The sequence below is a fragment of the Chroicocephalus ridibundus genome, chromosome 10, assembly GCF_963924245.1.
Source record: "Chroicocephalus ridibundus chromosome 10, bChrRid1.1, whole genome shotgun sequence".
Taxonomy (NCBI): Eukaryota; Metazoa; Chordata; class Aves; order Charadriiformes; family Laridae; genus Chroicocephalus; species Chroicocephalus ridibundus.
This window is the reverse complement of record NC_086293.1, coordinates 7,664,818-7,678,685: the sequence shown is the minus strand read 5'-3', so window position 1 is coordinate 7,678,685 and position 13,868 is coordinate 7,664,818. Positions and strand designations below refer to the sequence as shown.

The 13,868-nt window shown below is 50.4% G+C and overlaps 1 protein-coding gene across 1 annotated transcript; it reads right to left on the bottom strand.

The window, feature by feature from the left end:
- Positions 1-5,973: 5,973 nt before the first annotated feature.
- TNNC1 (troponin C1, slow skeletal and cardiac type) lies at positions 5,974-12,484 on the bottom strand. Its single transcript, XM_063348218.1, has 6 exons — positions 12,287-12,484; positions 8,390-8,420; positions 8,045-8,191; positions 7,025-7,139; positions 6,781-6,917; positions 5,974-6,156 (listed from the first exon to the last, which is right to left on the bottom strand). The coding sequence occupies exons 1-6, from the start codon at positions 12,308-12,310 to the stop codon at positions 6,125-6,127; spliced, it is 486 nt and encodes a 161-aa protein (XP_063204288.1). The 5' UTR covers positions 12,311-12,484; the 3' UTR covers positions 5,974-6,124.
- Positions 12,485-13,868: the final 1,384 nt, after the last annotated feature.

Genomic DNA, 13,868 nt, shown 5'->3' with positions numbered 1-13,868 from the left:
GCCCTAAACCAAGCAATATAAAGAGATTTACTAACTTAAAACTCAGGAGTTAAGGGCTTTTAACGTCTGAGGGAAGTCTGCAACCCCCAACTGTCTGACTCCTGCCTGCGCATCTCTTGGACTGTTGTGGAGAGTGATGTTTGTCAGCCAAAAGAGCGTAGTTGCTGAATGTGGTGGTTTAGGCCAAATTGGCTGATGACGAGATAGATGCTCTCCCCGCCACCTCTCGCTCAAAGGAGAGGAGGAGGAGGAGAGAGAAAGAGATTTACGAGTTTAGAAGGAACTAAACTACTTTAGTGAAATACTGACAATAACATAAAGAAGGAATAATGAAATAGATACAATATATACAAAACTGTATGAAGCTCCCAGGATGATGTCACCGGCAGGCACTGGGGAAGACCCAGACTGGACTTGGCGACGGATGGTAACCGGATTCCAGAGCTGGAGTCAGGAACACGCGGATCGGGATCAAAGGCCGATGAGCAGACGGTCCTCCTTAAGTCGGATATTGAAGAAAGAGGCTTGACCCTTTGATCCCCTAGCTTTATACTGAGCATGGGGCAGATGGGATGGAGTACCCCTGTTGGTCAGTTTTGGGTCTCCAGTCCCGTTCCCTCCTCCCTGCAGGGGCAAGCCCTCTACGCTTTTCCATTTCTGACCCTCCAGTGGGCCAAATAATAACATTATCTGAGCTTGGCTGTTATAGCAATAAGTATAAGCAAGAGCCTCTCTGTGTACCATCCCTTGGCATAAACTAAAAACATTGGTCTTATAGCTCTGAGAATGAACAGTTTTCTGCACAATATGCTGTTAATTTCAGAGAGTTAGAAGAGGCTTAGCTAAGAAGTAAAATTACTGGACAGAAAGTTCTGTTTCACCTCAAACCAGGACACTGTGCAAGAGCAGCGTGCTGGTGAGGAGGGGTGCTGGGCTGGAGAGAGTGTACAGTCACAGGGTTTGTACCACCAGCTAGACTCTGCTAAATAGCCAAGACAAAAAGGTTGTCTGGTCCCTGCTGCCCTCGGGAAAGGCAGGAGGTCAACAAGTGAGAGATTCCTGATGGTAATCTTCCCTGGAGAGTTGTTTTTCCAAGTGATAGGTCACACAGAGACGGATCCATGACGCTTAAATCCCACTGGCCTCAGTGATGCCTGAGCGCCTGTGGCTATCAGAGGTCTCAGGCTCTGTGGCTGGTGCCTTCCCTGCTTGAGCGAGTTCCTCTGCAAAGGCGAGGTTGCATAGCCCTGGTTCAGGTGAGCGTGCACATCTGGCAGCCTCAGCCACTGGCCCAGAGCTGTACTGCGTCCCCCTGCAGCCCTTGCTGGGGCTGGCAGAGAGACCTAGCATAGGGAGATATCCCCTTGGGTTGCTGCTGGCGTTGGAGGAGGCAGAGTGGCTGGTCCAGCTATGGAAGTGAAGGTCAGCCTGGTGCAGATGTGTGTTGTGACAAGAAGAGTGAAAGAAAAAGGCTCTGAACAGAGGACTTTGTATTGCTGCACCTTCGCCTGTGTGCAGATCTCCAGCCTGTTTTAAGTTCTGCATTTGAAATCTCTAGCACTTAAGTCTTTTCTATGGAATATGGGAGATTTCATCTCTAAACGCCCTTGGTGTCATCCCCAGAGTGCTTGTGTTGTGAGAGGAGCTCACCCGCAGCGTGCGGTTTGAGGGAAGAAAGAGAGGCAAGGGTCAGGCTGAGAAGAGAATGTTGGCATGTTAACGAGAAGGCGAGAGGAAGACTTGGGCTTCCCGTGGCTCCAGGCAGCTCCCCCAGGCCTGCCTTCAGAAGCAGCCGCTTCATCTCGCTGCCCTTCATGCTGCCCTTCAGTGGGACAGCTTCCCAAATAAGGGCTTGCTGACTTTCTGACCAAAATAGCGTCTGCGTGACAAAATGCAGCGCGGTGGAACGTAACCTTAATCCAGGCATCATTGTGTAGCAAGAGACAGGAATTTTGCGAGCTTCCACAACAGCTCGGTGTCAGGTTTGTTGCTGTCTGCTCCCTGCACACATGACGCTGCCTGGACTTCGATTGATCAACTATTGTGTTTTCTAACCCCGTGACGGCTCAGTCCACAACTTCCCTTCTTGTGGTAGAGGTTGCCCCAGCCCAGAAGGGAAAGCTGCAGAGGGGAGTCTGTGCTGACGTGGCCCCGTGGTGGGTCTTCATCCTCTTTTCACTTGCCCTGTGAAATCATTTAAGTTCTGTGTCTTGATTTCTGTTGGTCAAGTGAGGTTGAAGATCCTTTTTGGGAGGATTACGTATATGGAGCCCAGGAGATGGAACTGGCAGCTGTGGCCCCCTTGAAACTATTCCCATTATGCAGAGCTCTGTCATCTTTGACATTTAAAAACTTCAGAACTCTTATGATTAAGTCCTTGGTATCATGCAGGAAGCCAGTGAGCTTGAGAATGTCTCTGCTCAGCTACTGCTGTATGTTGGGCCATACGTTTCATGCTTGCTGCTGTGGTATGTCATACCCGCTGCATTTCTCCTCTTTGCAATTAAGAGGTCTCGGTATCAAGTTCCAGTTTGGCTCCTTTTTTCCCTTTGATTAAAAAAAAAAAAAAAAAACCCAACACAAACGATAGGGAGCAAAGGGCACGTAACCAAATACTGCATCAGCTCATTTGGCAAAGGTGAGCGACTGCACTGAAAGCCAAGAGCACAGAACTGGGAGGAGAAATCAAAGCAATGGGAGACGCTCAGGTGAGGCAGAGCTGGGGATGTTGATGTTCACAGTGAAAATGAAAAGCAGGGCTGGATGCGTGTTGCTCTGTCCCCCTTTACCGCCTTCCAGTAGTGTGGTAAAGCAAAAAGCAGTGAATAGAACATGAGTTCTGCTTTGCCCAAGTTTCAGGGCTGTTACAGGTGTTTCTATGCAACAGGGGCTTTGGCATGGTGAAATACTGTTTATCTGACATATCTTAGCTCACATTGTGCTGCTGCTGCTCTGGTGGCAGATGCATGACTGTGGGTGAGCTGCAGAAGCTTTCTTAGGGGGATGAGAACCAAACCTTCTCGGGTCTCCTGCAGCCAGTCAGTTCGCACAGCAGAGTTTTACCGAGGGCTAAAGAGAGGCCTCAAATACGCTGCAAAAGCTGCAAACCAGGGCAGGAGCTAAATCTACTGCCAGTGGAAGCAAGCAGAGCAAATGGCCAGAGAGCCGTGGCTGCGTCCAGTGGCACAGGCTGCTGTCACCTACCAGCACAGCTCCGTCTCAGCTGGGGGGTTAAGAGCACACAAACCTGGGGACTGGTTTAGAGAGTAGGAAGTGGCTTTTTGCCAGATTAAAAAAAATGGGTGGATGTTTCAATTACTCTTTTTATTTATTTTTATTATTGTTATTTTTTCAAGTAGTGCTTGTGGACCTGTGTTACATTCCTTAAAGGATTCTGGCACCAAAGCTTCACTACGCCTGCAGGGAAAACTAAATTTGTTTGGAGTTGCATAGATACATGGAGTCCTCGGGGTGATTTTCATTCATCGTTAGCACATCTCCAGGCACATCCCCTCTGTGGAGGCTTCAGCCAGGCTGCTCCTGTGCTGGTTACTGGTTTTTCAGCCATCTGACCCGCTCGCCAGCCTGTCATGTTGTGTTTCATTCCTAATGCAGTTGTTCCCCTGTTTGCCAACAGTGAAATCCACCTCACCCTGCGGCATTTGCTGTCTTACTCCTGGAGAACTGTCAGTGTGTTAAAACAAATTGGTCTTGCAGCAGTTTTTCTGACTTCACGCAGGGCGCGCTGACCTGATCGCTCCTCTAAAAAAGCCCAAGTAGTCCCCAGTGTATCAGCTCTTCTAGGGACAAGTTTCAGCTGCTATGAGACCTCGGTCCTTCCTCTCCAGCCACCACCTTTCCTGTTTTGCCCTCAGAAAAGAGTGGGTAGACAGCGAGGCTGTGACTTGCTGCTGCCTGTGCCATTGAACCAAGGGGGGAGAGCTGAGACGCGTGGCTGGGTGGCTCTTTGCAGCCATCATTTTCCCTGGGTTCAGAGGGACTCTTCCAAGCCTGCCACCAAGTTGTCTGAAGGGAGGGGGTTAAGCTGGGAAAGTTATGTATTTTTTTTCCTCTTGTTCACTCTTTAGGGAGCCAAAGCCTATCAGTAAGCAGTGGAGGTGTCCTTGTTCGGTGTTGGGAGCTGCTTGGGACAGAGGGAGATAATGGGGCTGTTGGTGATGCCTGTGGAGATGTGATGTGAGAGTGCAGGCTGCCCGTGAGCTCGATGGCCATGGCTGTGGGGAGAGCTGGTGTCACCTTTGCTTGTGGCCGAAGCCCAGGTATTTGCACCTCTGTGGAGGTGTCCAAGCCTGGGGTAAAACATTTCAGCTGTGTCCTCAGAAGCAGGTCTCGCTGGGAAACAGCTTCTGCTGCTACACTGGGGAGGTAGAAAATTATTATCTTTGGTCCCTAGGCTATGGATTCATTGGAAACAGAAGACAGTGACATTCAGGAGCGTTTTCTGTGATAGGGTTGTTGGACCAAACACATTTCTGTGTCTGTTGGCTTCAGGTGTACCTGCAGTTCTGCTGAATCAGCAGGAGCTGTGGCATTAAGGGCGTAGGACCCTCAGGGACACCCCTTTGAAGGAGTCTTACAGATGTTTGCAGTACGGGTGTTCCCAAAATACCCTGGGTTTTAAGAAAAATCAGCTACTCTAGCTGACAGGGCTTCATGTCCTCGGTTTCTCTGATGTTACAAGCCCTGCTTGGACAAAACATTTGGTGCTCGTTGTCCAGAGGAAAGACACAGCCGTGTCCTTCCAAGCACCTGTCAGCATCTCTCAGGCCTCTTTTCACCTCAAGCCTGTTCGGTCTGAATTACAATATTTCATTATTGCTACAAATGAGAGCATGTGTCACACCAAATACAGCTGCTCAGGGTGTTATTTCCATGGCGGGAGGGGCAAAAAAATAAGCTGGTTTGGGGAGGAAAGGCAGAAGGAGGGTGCAGTGGGCATGGGGACACTGGCATGGTGGCACCCTCCCCCAGGGTTGAGAGCAGCATCGCCCAGCTTTGCACTGACACAGTCTTGTGCCTTGCTCTGCCAATGTTTATTTTGCTTGGGTAAACGTTTGATTTTAGCAACACGACCACAATGTGTGAGCTGTGCTGGGGCTGTAATTCGATGGGAGGAGACAGCTATGTGCAGGGGAGCTGCTAATGCCGCAGGAATGCTGCGCTTCCTTGGGACAGGAGAAGATGGCACGCGGGGCCCTCAGGGACAGCACGGCTCATCCTCCTCGGCCTGGCTATCATCTCGCGCCTGGGGCCCAAGACCCAAAGCAAGGTTGTGCCTTGCTCAGGGCCCAAATGGACGTGATTTCTGAGGGAAAATTGGGTGTTTCAGTTCTTGCAGCAAGGCTCCCACCCGGGGCTGCTGGACAACCGTGAGGTGCTGTGGGGCCGCCATTGCCTGCCTCCTGCCAGGCTGGGCAAGATGGGAAGGAGGAACCCAGTCCATCTTAGCAATGGCTTTTATTCATATTTCCAAAGAAAATACAGGTCGTCTTTCTGCATGTGCCACAGGGTGGCCGTCAGGATGGTGGGGAGGAGGAAGGGGTGTCCATTCAGGACAGCCATGGTGAGAGCGGGGAGGAGATGGACTGTCCCTCACCCAGGGATTTCAGCAGTGGCATAAGTGGTTGTTAATTCGCATTTCGTTGTTAAAATGCTGCTGATGCTCCAGTTAAACCAGCAGGCACCAGTGTTAGCTCCTGAGCCCGCTCACTGTGGCAGGGGTCAGGAGATGCAACATGGCGGCTCCCCACCGAGCACCCGCGGCCCCGTTGACTGGGCTTTGCCACTGAGCTGGCAGCAAAATATTTCCTTGGAGACTTATAGCTCCAACTGTGGTGTCACCTTCCCAGACACGGCTCGCAGGCACTTGTTGTAGCCCTGAGGAGCAGACCCATTAGTCACAAATACGTGACCGGGGTGAAGCTCTTACTAAACCTCCAAGGAACAACCATCTGAGGCACCCAGTATTAACGCGTTTTATTTTCCCAGCGGCCACCCTTCTCAGTGCTCAGTCTTCATGCCGGTAGCCAGGGGACTTAGCCAAGGAGATGAGATGCGGAGCTGGAGGGGTTTAGGAGATTCGGGCTGTCATCTGGCCTCAGATTTATTCAACTCCCTTCATAAACTCCAGGAACTCTGCCAAAGGGAAGACATAGGAGATAAGGGGTGTGAGGTGGGACTGAAGTACCCGCGCAGCTGCCAAGTGCACTCTTGGCAGCTTTCCCCAGCCCTGTCTCCTTTTCCATCCCCGATGTGCAAGAGGCTGAGGGGGGATGGCTACCGCTCCTCTGGCTGTGGCGAGGCCTCCTCGTGACTCCCACTGGAAATGTCACCAGAGCCCAGCGTCACTCTCAGCTGCCACCAAAACACTGGTGGTGAGTGCCTGGGGAGGGACATGGCCATCAGCTCAGCTCGGAAATGGTCTGGGGGTCATTTCAGCAGCATTGCCTTCAAATATACAGCCCTTCAGAGGTGGTGCTTGTGTTAGGGGGCAGGAGGGACAGGCAGGTCTCTGATGAAAAGCAGGTTTGCTTCAGTGCAGGCTGGCTTTCTCGGGATGAGGAGAGTTAAGGCAGCCCCAGGCCCTTGCTACCATTTCACAAGCATAAGAAGCCCCTCATCCCTGTGTGAACACCAGCTGTGATCAGGCGTATTGCCCAGCACTGCCTGCGTGAGCTCACACCCATCCCTGAAGGCGACAGAGATCACAGGAGCTGCCCAGGGACTCACAACCAAACTGCACGCAAGAAAGACTCCTACCGTCATAGTCAATCCTGCCATCATTGTTTTTATCTCCATCTTTCATCAGTTCTTCTATGTCATCCTCGGTGATGGTCTCTCCCGTTGCCTGCAGCATGATCTTCAGCTCCTCGAGGTCGATGTAGCCATCGGCATTTCTGTGCAAGGATGGAAGATCTCAGAAGCAGACCAACATGCTGGGGAGGGGGAACCGGGGTGGCTGCACCGCTCCCACCACCCCACCGTGCTGCATCGCTGCCCTTACTTATCAAACATCCTGAAGAGATCTGAGAGTTCCTCTTCAGTTTTTCCTTTGCTGTCGTCTTTCATACACCGGACCATCATAACAAGGAACTCATCAAAGTCTACAGTGCCGCTGCCTGCAGGCAGAGTAAACACCATCAGACAGCCCTGCGGTGGGTGGACAGGCAACACCGAGAGATCACACTTCCCTTCAGTAACCAAGGACCAAAACTCAGGAGGGCAGCCCTGCAGCAAGAGGCAGCTTTCAGGATGCTGGCATAAGTGACTGAGGCCATTGACCGACATCATCACCAAAATTTTACAGTTTTGCAGTCATTTTGCCAAGGCAAAATGAACCGAAAGTCCTATTGGAAGCACTGATGAATGGAAATTCCTGCTATGGAGCATGGATATGTGTCCATCTCATCTAGGTGTTAACAATAAGAGTTCCAGAAGGTGGGTATTTGTGCAGTGTAGTTTTGCATGAGCACTACAGTACAGTACTACAGCTATTTTTCCTTTTTTGCCTGATTATTTTCCAGTTACTTAGTATGGTATTTCTGCCCAACTTGCACACAGTGGATTTTGTTATGTGTGACCACTGGTACACTGATTTAATCAATATTGGCAGTTATTTGTGTGTGTGTATACTCGAGCAGTGAAAGACTTTCCTGATGACAGAATCCTGTAACTGTGGCATTTCTGAACCAGCGGTTGCTGCATTCAGCCTATATTTTGTTTTTTAAATGGATATGTACAATTTCAGAGTAGCCCCCAAAATCAGCTCAAGCAAGATCGTTATAGGAATAATAATTTTTATAGTTTCTCTTTGTCTGGAAATTTTCTAAAGGAGCCACGCTGAAGTTTGGTGGGTGTTTAGTGTCCTTAAAAATCACAGCGCTGCAGGTCGCTCCTGGCAGGCTGTGGCTGTCCCCAGCATGGATCCTGCCAGCGGCTGCGCAGATGCTGAGCGCTCCCGACCTGCCCCGTTCCCCCCATGCCTGTGGTGCTTGGCAGAGTGGAAGAAACCCAAATCTCTCACCATCCTCATCCACCTCGTCTATCATCTCCTGCAGCTCCTCAGGGGTGGGGTTCTGCCCCAGCATCCGCATCACCTTCCCCAGCTCCTTGGTGCTGATGCAGCCATCCTCCGCCCCCAGCACGAAGATGTCGAAGGCAGCCTTGAACTCTGGGGAGAGAAGGGAGAGGAGATGTGAGGGTCTTGCCCCATACCTCAACCTTGCAGGCGGGCAGCCCTGGGAGAGGGGGCTCGTCCCGGACCAGTCTGGCCAAAGCATTTTCAGGGGTGTAATTGCCGAGGCAGGCTGGGCTGCCGGCTGGGGAGTTCCTCGTTAAGCTGCAGTGTCAAGTTAAAAGATGCACCTACCATTTTTTTGTTCTTCTGTCAGCTGCTCAACCTGTAAGAAAAAATACAGAGACCAAGTAATTTTTCCTCCTCAGCATCACTAATGCTTAAAAGGTAACGTTATTTGTTTAACAGCCTTTGTAAAGGTCAGCCAGGCCTTACAACAGTCACCCTCATGGACTACAGGATATATGACCAGTGGGGTTTTGACACCACAACTTTTTGTAGTCTAAGAGAGTCTCCCCCTTAGAAAAAAAAATATTCCTAACTCCTTTGAAGTGGGCAGCGTTTCTCTAGAGTGGCCACATCTATCAGAATTAGCCTCTGCACGAGCAGGGAAGACCCACTGGGAAAAGCATTTGTCTCCGTCAACCTTTTGGGGATAATTTGTTGCTGTCGGGAGGCTTCGCAGCAGGACGGCTGGGCTACTGAGGGCTGCTCATGTGTGGGCTGAGGCCAGGTCAGAGGTGGGATGTGCTGGCGAGGTCCCTGGGGAGGGAGAGGCGGACAAGACCAACCCTGGTATTTGTTTTTCAGCCCTAGAGTCAGGAAACTCTCTGCGCTATCTGGAACATTAAGAGCTGGTCTGTTTCCACCCGAGTCAATGTTTATTACAAAGGTTCCTGCCTCAGAAGGGAGCTGCTATTCCCTTTAGCATGTTTTGGGTATCTCCCCGAAGAAATGTCCCATGGAGCCATTAGGTGTTAGCCAAAACGGGCTGGCAGATTGTTCCCAAACCCTACCCTAATTCATTCCCTGCAGACGATCAGTGGGAGCTTATTAGTTAACATGAACTAATTAAAATAATCAATGAGGAGAGCAAGGAGGAATCCATCAGCTCTGTATCGTGCCTCTTTAAGTGCATTTCTCTCTTTGGCTTCATTCCTGCCTGCAGGTGCTGCTTATCTAAAATTGCTGACCCCACCACTGTGTCCAACTGCCCCTTCAGTACCATCCATTAAAATGCTGACTTTTCCCTCCCAGGCTGGTTGACAGCCTCTCTGGAGTTGGCCAGACCCGACCCCTGCCAGGACTACCTCTGTCCCATGCAGAGGGTGCCTGACCCCACGAACATCTCCTTACCACCATCCCAGTGCCCCGTGTGAGCCATCCCCAATGCCCATCCCCACCATGGTTTGGTCACTCTTCAACCCCGGGTTGTGGCACCCTGTGTTTGAGGGAAGCCTGATGCTTTTGCCCCAAAGAGGAGTGGTTTTGCAAAAGCCAGCTGGAAAGTGCTTTTTCTTAGCAGGGCAGAGCCTGCGGGAAGCGGGCAGAGAGCCTCATCCCATTCCCCACACGCCAGGAGGTAAAGACTTTTGAGTCAGAAAGCGGCAGGGACGGCGGCAGGATTGCCATTGCAGGAGGAAACCCAAGCCCACTGTGGCCCCGGCAGCTGCCAGCCCTTCGTGGCTATTGTCTGGGCAGAGGGAGGGCAGCCAGTGCTCCCTCGGCCGATGTCCACGGCCACTGGGTAACCTGACCCTCTTGGTGCATTCGCTATTTATAAGCCTGGGCAAGAGAAGTGCTGGAGATAAAGACGAGCTCCCCAATTGTTCCCAGGCTTTGGTATTTATGCTCGCAGCCCTTTATCTGGACACTTGTCCCTGGCACTGTTCTTAGTGCCGCTTAACAGAGCCTAAAAATGTTCCCAAAATAGCTTTGTGTTTGCACACCCTTATCTAGGCATGAGTGGGCAAGATGAAAATCCATTGGGTTCTCCGGCTGCACGTAGGTAATTTGGCATAAATATAATACTAATATATGCCATCAGCATGCAGCAAATAAAAAAATATTCACTTTTGAAGCTTCCTTGACTACTGAAATGATAGAGGTGGAACTATGCTGCATGTAAATTAAATGCATTATAACTATAGAGTGACACTTTTATTACAGAGATGTCTCTTGAGCTGTTTATGATGCCCTCTGGACACGGGAGCTGTTCGCGGCTTTATTCCCTTTTTCCCTCCGCATCATTTGAGGGACAGGTTTCCCCAGCTGCAGTGTGGGAAGACAAGCACGAAGCTCACAGCACTGCGGCGGCTGTGGTGACGCCGAATCTGCCTTATTTTGCTTTTATCAGCTCTCTTCTTCATCCCATGTTTCCATTTGAAGTCAGGCAGGGGAAGTTGAAGTTCTTGAATTTGTTTTCCGGGTAAATGTTTTCTTACAGTTAAAATCTTGGGGAATAGATCCACAAAAAAGCTGTTTGTCTCAGCTGTGCCTGGCTTAGGCTTATTGTGCCCCATAAAGGTGCTGGCAGCCAATGCCCGGATCTTGAGCCCCACATTTACCAGCGTGGCCGCACCTTCAAACCAGCAGCAAAATCCTTATGGTGAACCCATCGGGTCTTTTGCGTGGCCCATTTCCCTGGTTGAGGGCTCTGTGTTTGGGGTAAGTTTTTGGTATCTGAGGTGGGAACTTCTGGGTTGTTCTCTATTGCTGCAGTTCCTTTTTTTCAGCTAAATTCCTCCATGGTCCAACTCTGCTGAAGTCCCCAGGCTTCAGCTAGGGATGACCTTTGCCTGTGGATTTTTGCCCATTTCTGGGGCAGAGATTTGGAGAGAGGCTGGAGCTTGTGGATGGGGAACCCTTTCTTTTGGGGCTCTCTGCCCATGCTGTGAGCACGCTGCCCCAGCAGACGGACAGACCCTTTTGGCTGTGGGCATCACTGGCTTCCAAAGCACCTCAGCCTTTCTCCCTAATTACAGGCATGAGGTCCCTAAACAATAAGGAGAGAACCGTTGCCTGGAGTTGCAGAGAACATATTTAATTTAAAAGCTTAATTAGAGATGCCTGGGCTTTCTTTGATTTTACAGGTCATATTTTTCTCCCTTTCTGAGGTGTTGGTTGGGGCACTCGGTGCTTTCCTAAGCCGTTTCACTACTGTGATTGCTAGGGTGAGTCCATCTCATGAGGTTCGGGCTCACCAAAGGACAGGAGAGGTGTGAGCATTTGGAGTTTTTTCTTCAATTACATATCAAGCACTATCTTTCTTCCCTCTGAAAACCTTGGAATTAAAATAGGACTTGTATGATGTATTTTTTTGTGCCCTTGGTTAAAGTCAAACCTAATCAACTATATATTTAAAAAAAAAAAAAGCTCTTAATTTAAGCCCAGTTATGGAAGAGACACAGTAGCAATCCACACAATCCAGAATCTATTTTCATCCTTATTCCACCTGCATATCACTGTCTGTCTACGTTGTTACAAAATAATGCAGTGTTCTTATTACAGACCAAATAGTTTGGGTTTACGCGGTGAGCGCAGCGTGCAGCTGTGTAAGTTAAAATAGCCATTAGGGTGCTCTGCGTTCCCCGAGAGCATAGCTCACATTCTGCATTTCCGCAGGAGTGGCAAAGCAGAGGAGGATGTTTGGAAATAAATTACAAAAGACGAGGGTTTTTTTTTTTAAAATCTTCCAGAAAAAAATATTCAGCTGAGGAAGGGGGGGGGAAACGTAGCAATGGCAGAATTTTAAAGCACCAGAATGAGGAGGGTGAGGTTTAACCTGGAAAAATAATGTTCATTTCATGGGAAACGCTGCTCGGCTTTATCTGGTCTAAAACCAGCAGCCACCTCTTAGGCTTTCAAGATTTCGCTGAGATTTGTAACTTCACCTACGGGCCATCTCCCTGCCTTACAGCGGGGAACCAGGGGAGTAATTGTAAATAATTTAGCAGCACAGTTGAGAGTTTCACACTTACGAGGAGAGTGTGAAACCTTCAGAGCCATCAGTGGGAAAGGTCTGTGTCCTGGATGATGATGTTGACTAAAAGTTGCCACCCTAAAATTATTTCTTATTTGGCATTTCTCCATTGAATTAATTCTGTCACAGCTTTAGGGAATCCACTATAAAACCCAAAAAAACCCCTTTAACCCCCCCCCAAAACCACAGGCCCAAAGGGAGACACTTACCGCTGCCTTATAAATGTCATCCATGGCTGGAGAGGGTGGGCGAGGGGCCGGGGGACGTTACGGTCACACTCTGCTGGCGCTGCCCCTGCAAGCCCGGCTGATATAGGGGGCTGCCCGCCCCCGGGGGATGTGACCAGCCCACCATCAGCCCCGCACGCCCATCCCCGTTCCCGCAGGAATGCCTCGCCTGCATGCCTTGGGATGGGGACGCTGCCGAGCCCGAGGCTGGCACGTCTGGAGCCAGCCCCAGCCCTGCTTTGGGGCAGCTGGAGGTTTCCTCGTGACTTTTGATACGGGAAGGAGCAAGCCCTTTCAGCCAGGTTTTGGCAGGACCTTGCTGATATATTGCAGTATTTGGATGTCCTGGCTGGACACATGCCACTGTGTCACCTCCACCTCCCACGTTTCCCCCCCCGGAAGCCACATTAGAAAGATTATACAGTGCCTAATTAAATTGGGTAATACAGGAAAGGCATGCCTCCCAAAATATCCCCATCCAGCAGCAAATGTCCCCCGTGAGCCATGGGAACAGGAGGTTTTGGGACCTCCCTGTCCCCTCCGCTGGCTGTCCCCAAGCCCATGGCGGGGACGGGCTGCTGGGGGACACGCAGCCACGGCTGATGCCCTCGGAGGAGCCGATGCCGTGTGCCTGCGGGTGCCGAGGCCTGAGAGAACGTGCGATCCTGATGCCGCGGTGTGGAGAAGCGTGGAGGCAGATGGAGATTTGCCTCCGTTTTCTGCATTTAGCTGGGGCTGCAAAATGGGGAGGGGTAGCTGTCAGCTGTGCTTGATCTCAGGGAAAATTCTCGGTCCTTCAGGAAACCGGGACTCACTTCACCCAACTAGCGAGCTGACCTGGCAAATGGGGAAAATCCACACTCCTGGATTTACCACGGATTTGGAGAGCAAAACATGCCGAAGGCCTTCAAGTGATGACCAGTGTTTTTTCAGTGCAGGGAAAAGCATTTTAATCCACAGCGATCAAAGCTAAAACCTCTTTTTTTCGTGATTCAGGACTCCCTCTTGCGTCCAAAGGAGATATGGATGGCTCCAGCCTCTCAGCGTGACAGCGCTGCCTCCAGCTAGCTCATATCAGTGTTAGAAAAACTGAAAATACCATGGATGCAGCTATTAGGTTTTACCTCCTCTAAAAATCCTTTCTTCCTTTAATATTAATCATGTTGCATGCAAGAAACCCGCTGTCCCTCGCCTTAGCGGCATTAACCAGTGATCCCGGAATGGTGTCAGGGTGAGCGCAGCGCCCTGTCCCACACCACATCCTCCCAGGTTCTGTGGTCCTGAAAGATTAACTTGCATTTAAGGAATTAAGTTTTGAAGCACGTTAATCTTCAGAATTGGAATATATTAATATTTTGGTTGCCTTGACCGTACAAATGGCAGAAAAAGCTGCAAAGGGCAGTAGTTATTTTGTTAAAGGGGATTGGCGCACAGGCTGGGATGGGGGACCTGCTCCCCATCACCGCCCAAAACTTCCCAGGCACCCCATGGAGAACCCCAATGAAGTGCTGGCCTAAGGTGACACCCACGCTGTTTCCGCCCACCTCGGGATTCCCTGTGGAGC

Excerpts from the sequence above, each read along its gene's own strand:
- TNNC1 (XM_063348218.1), bottom strand. The coding sequence starts at position 12,310 with ATGGATGACATTTATAAGGCAGCG. Across the intron at positions 8,421-12,286 it reads ATGACATTTATAAGGCAGCG|GTTGAGCAGCTGACAGAAGA; the intron begins GTAAGTGTCTCC and ends TTTTTCTTACAG. Across the intron at positions 6,157-6,780 it reads TGGCAGGATTGACTATGACG|AGTTCCTGGAGTTTATGAAG; the intron begins GTAGGAGTCTTT and ends TCCCTTTGGCAG.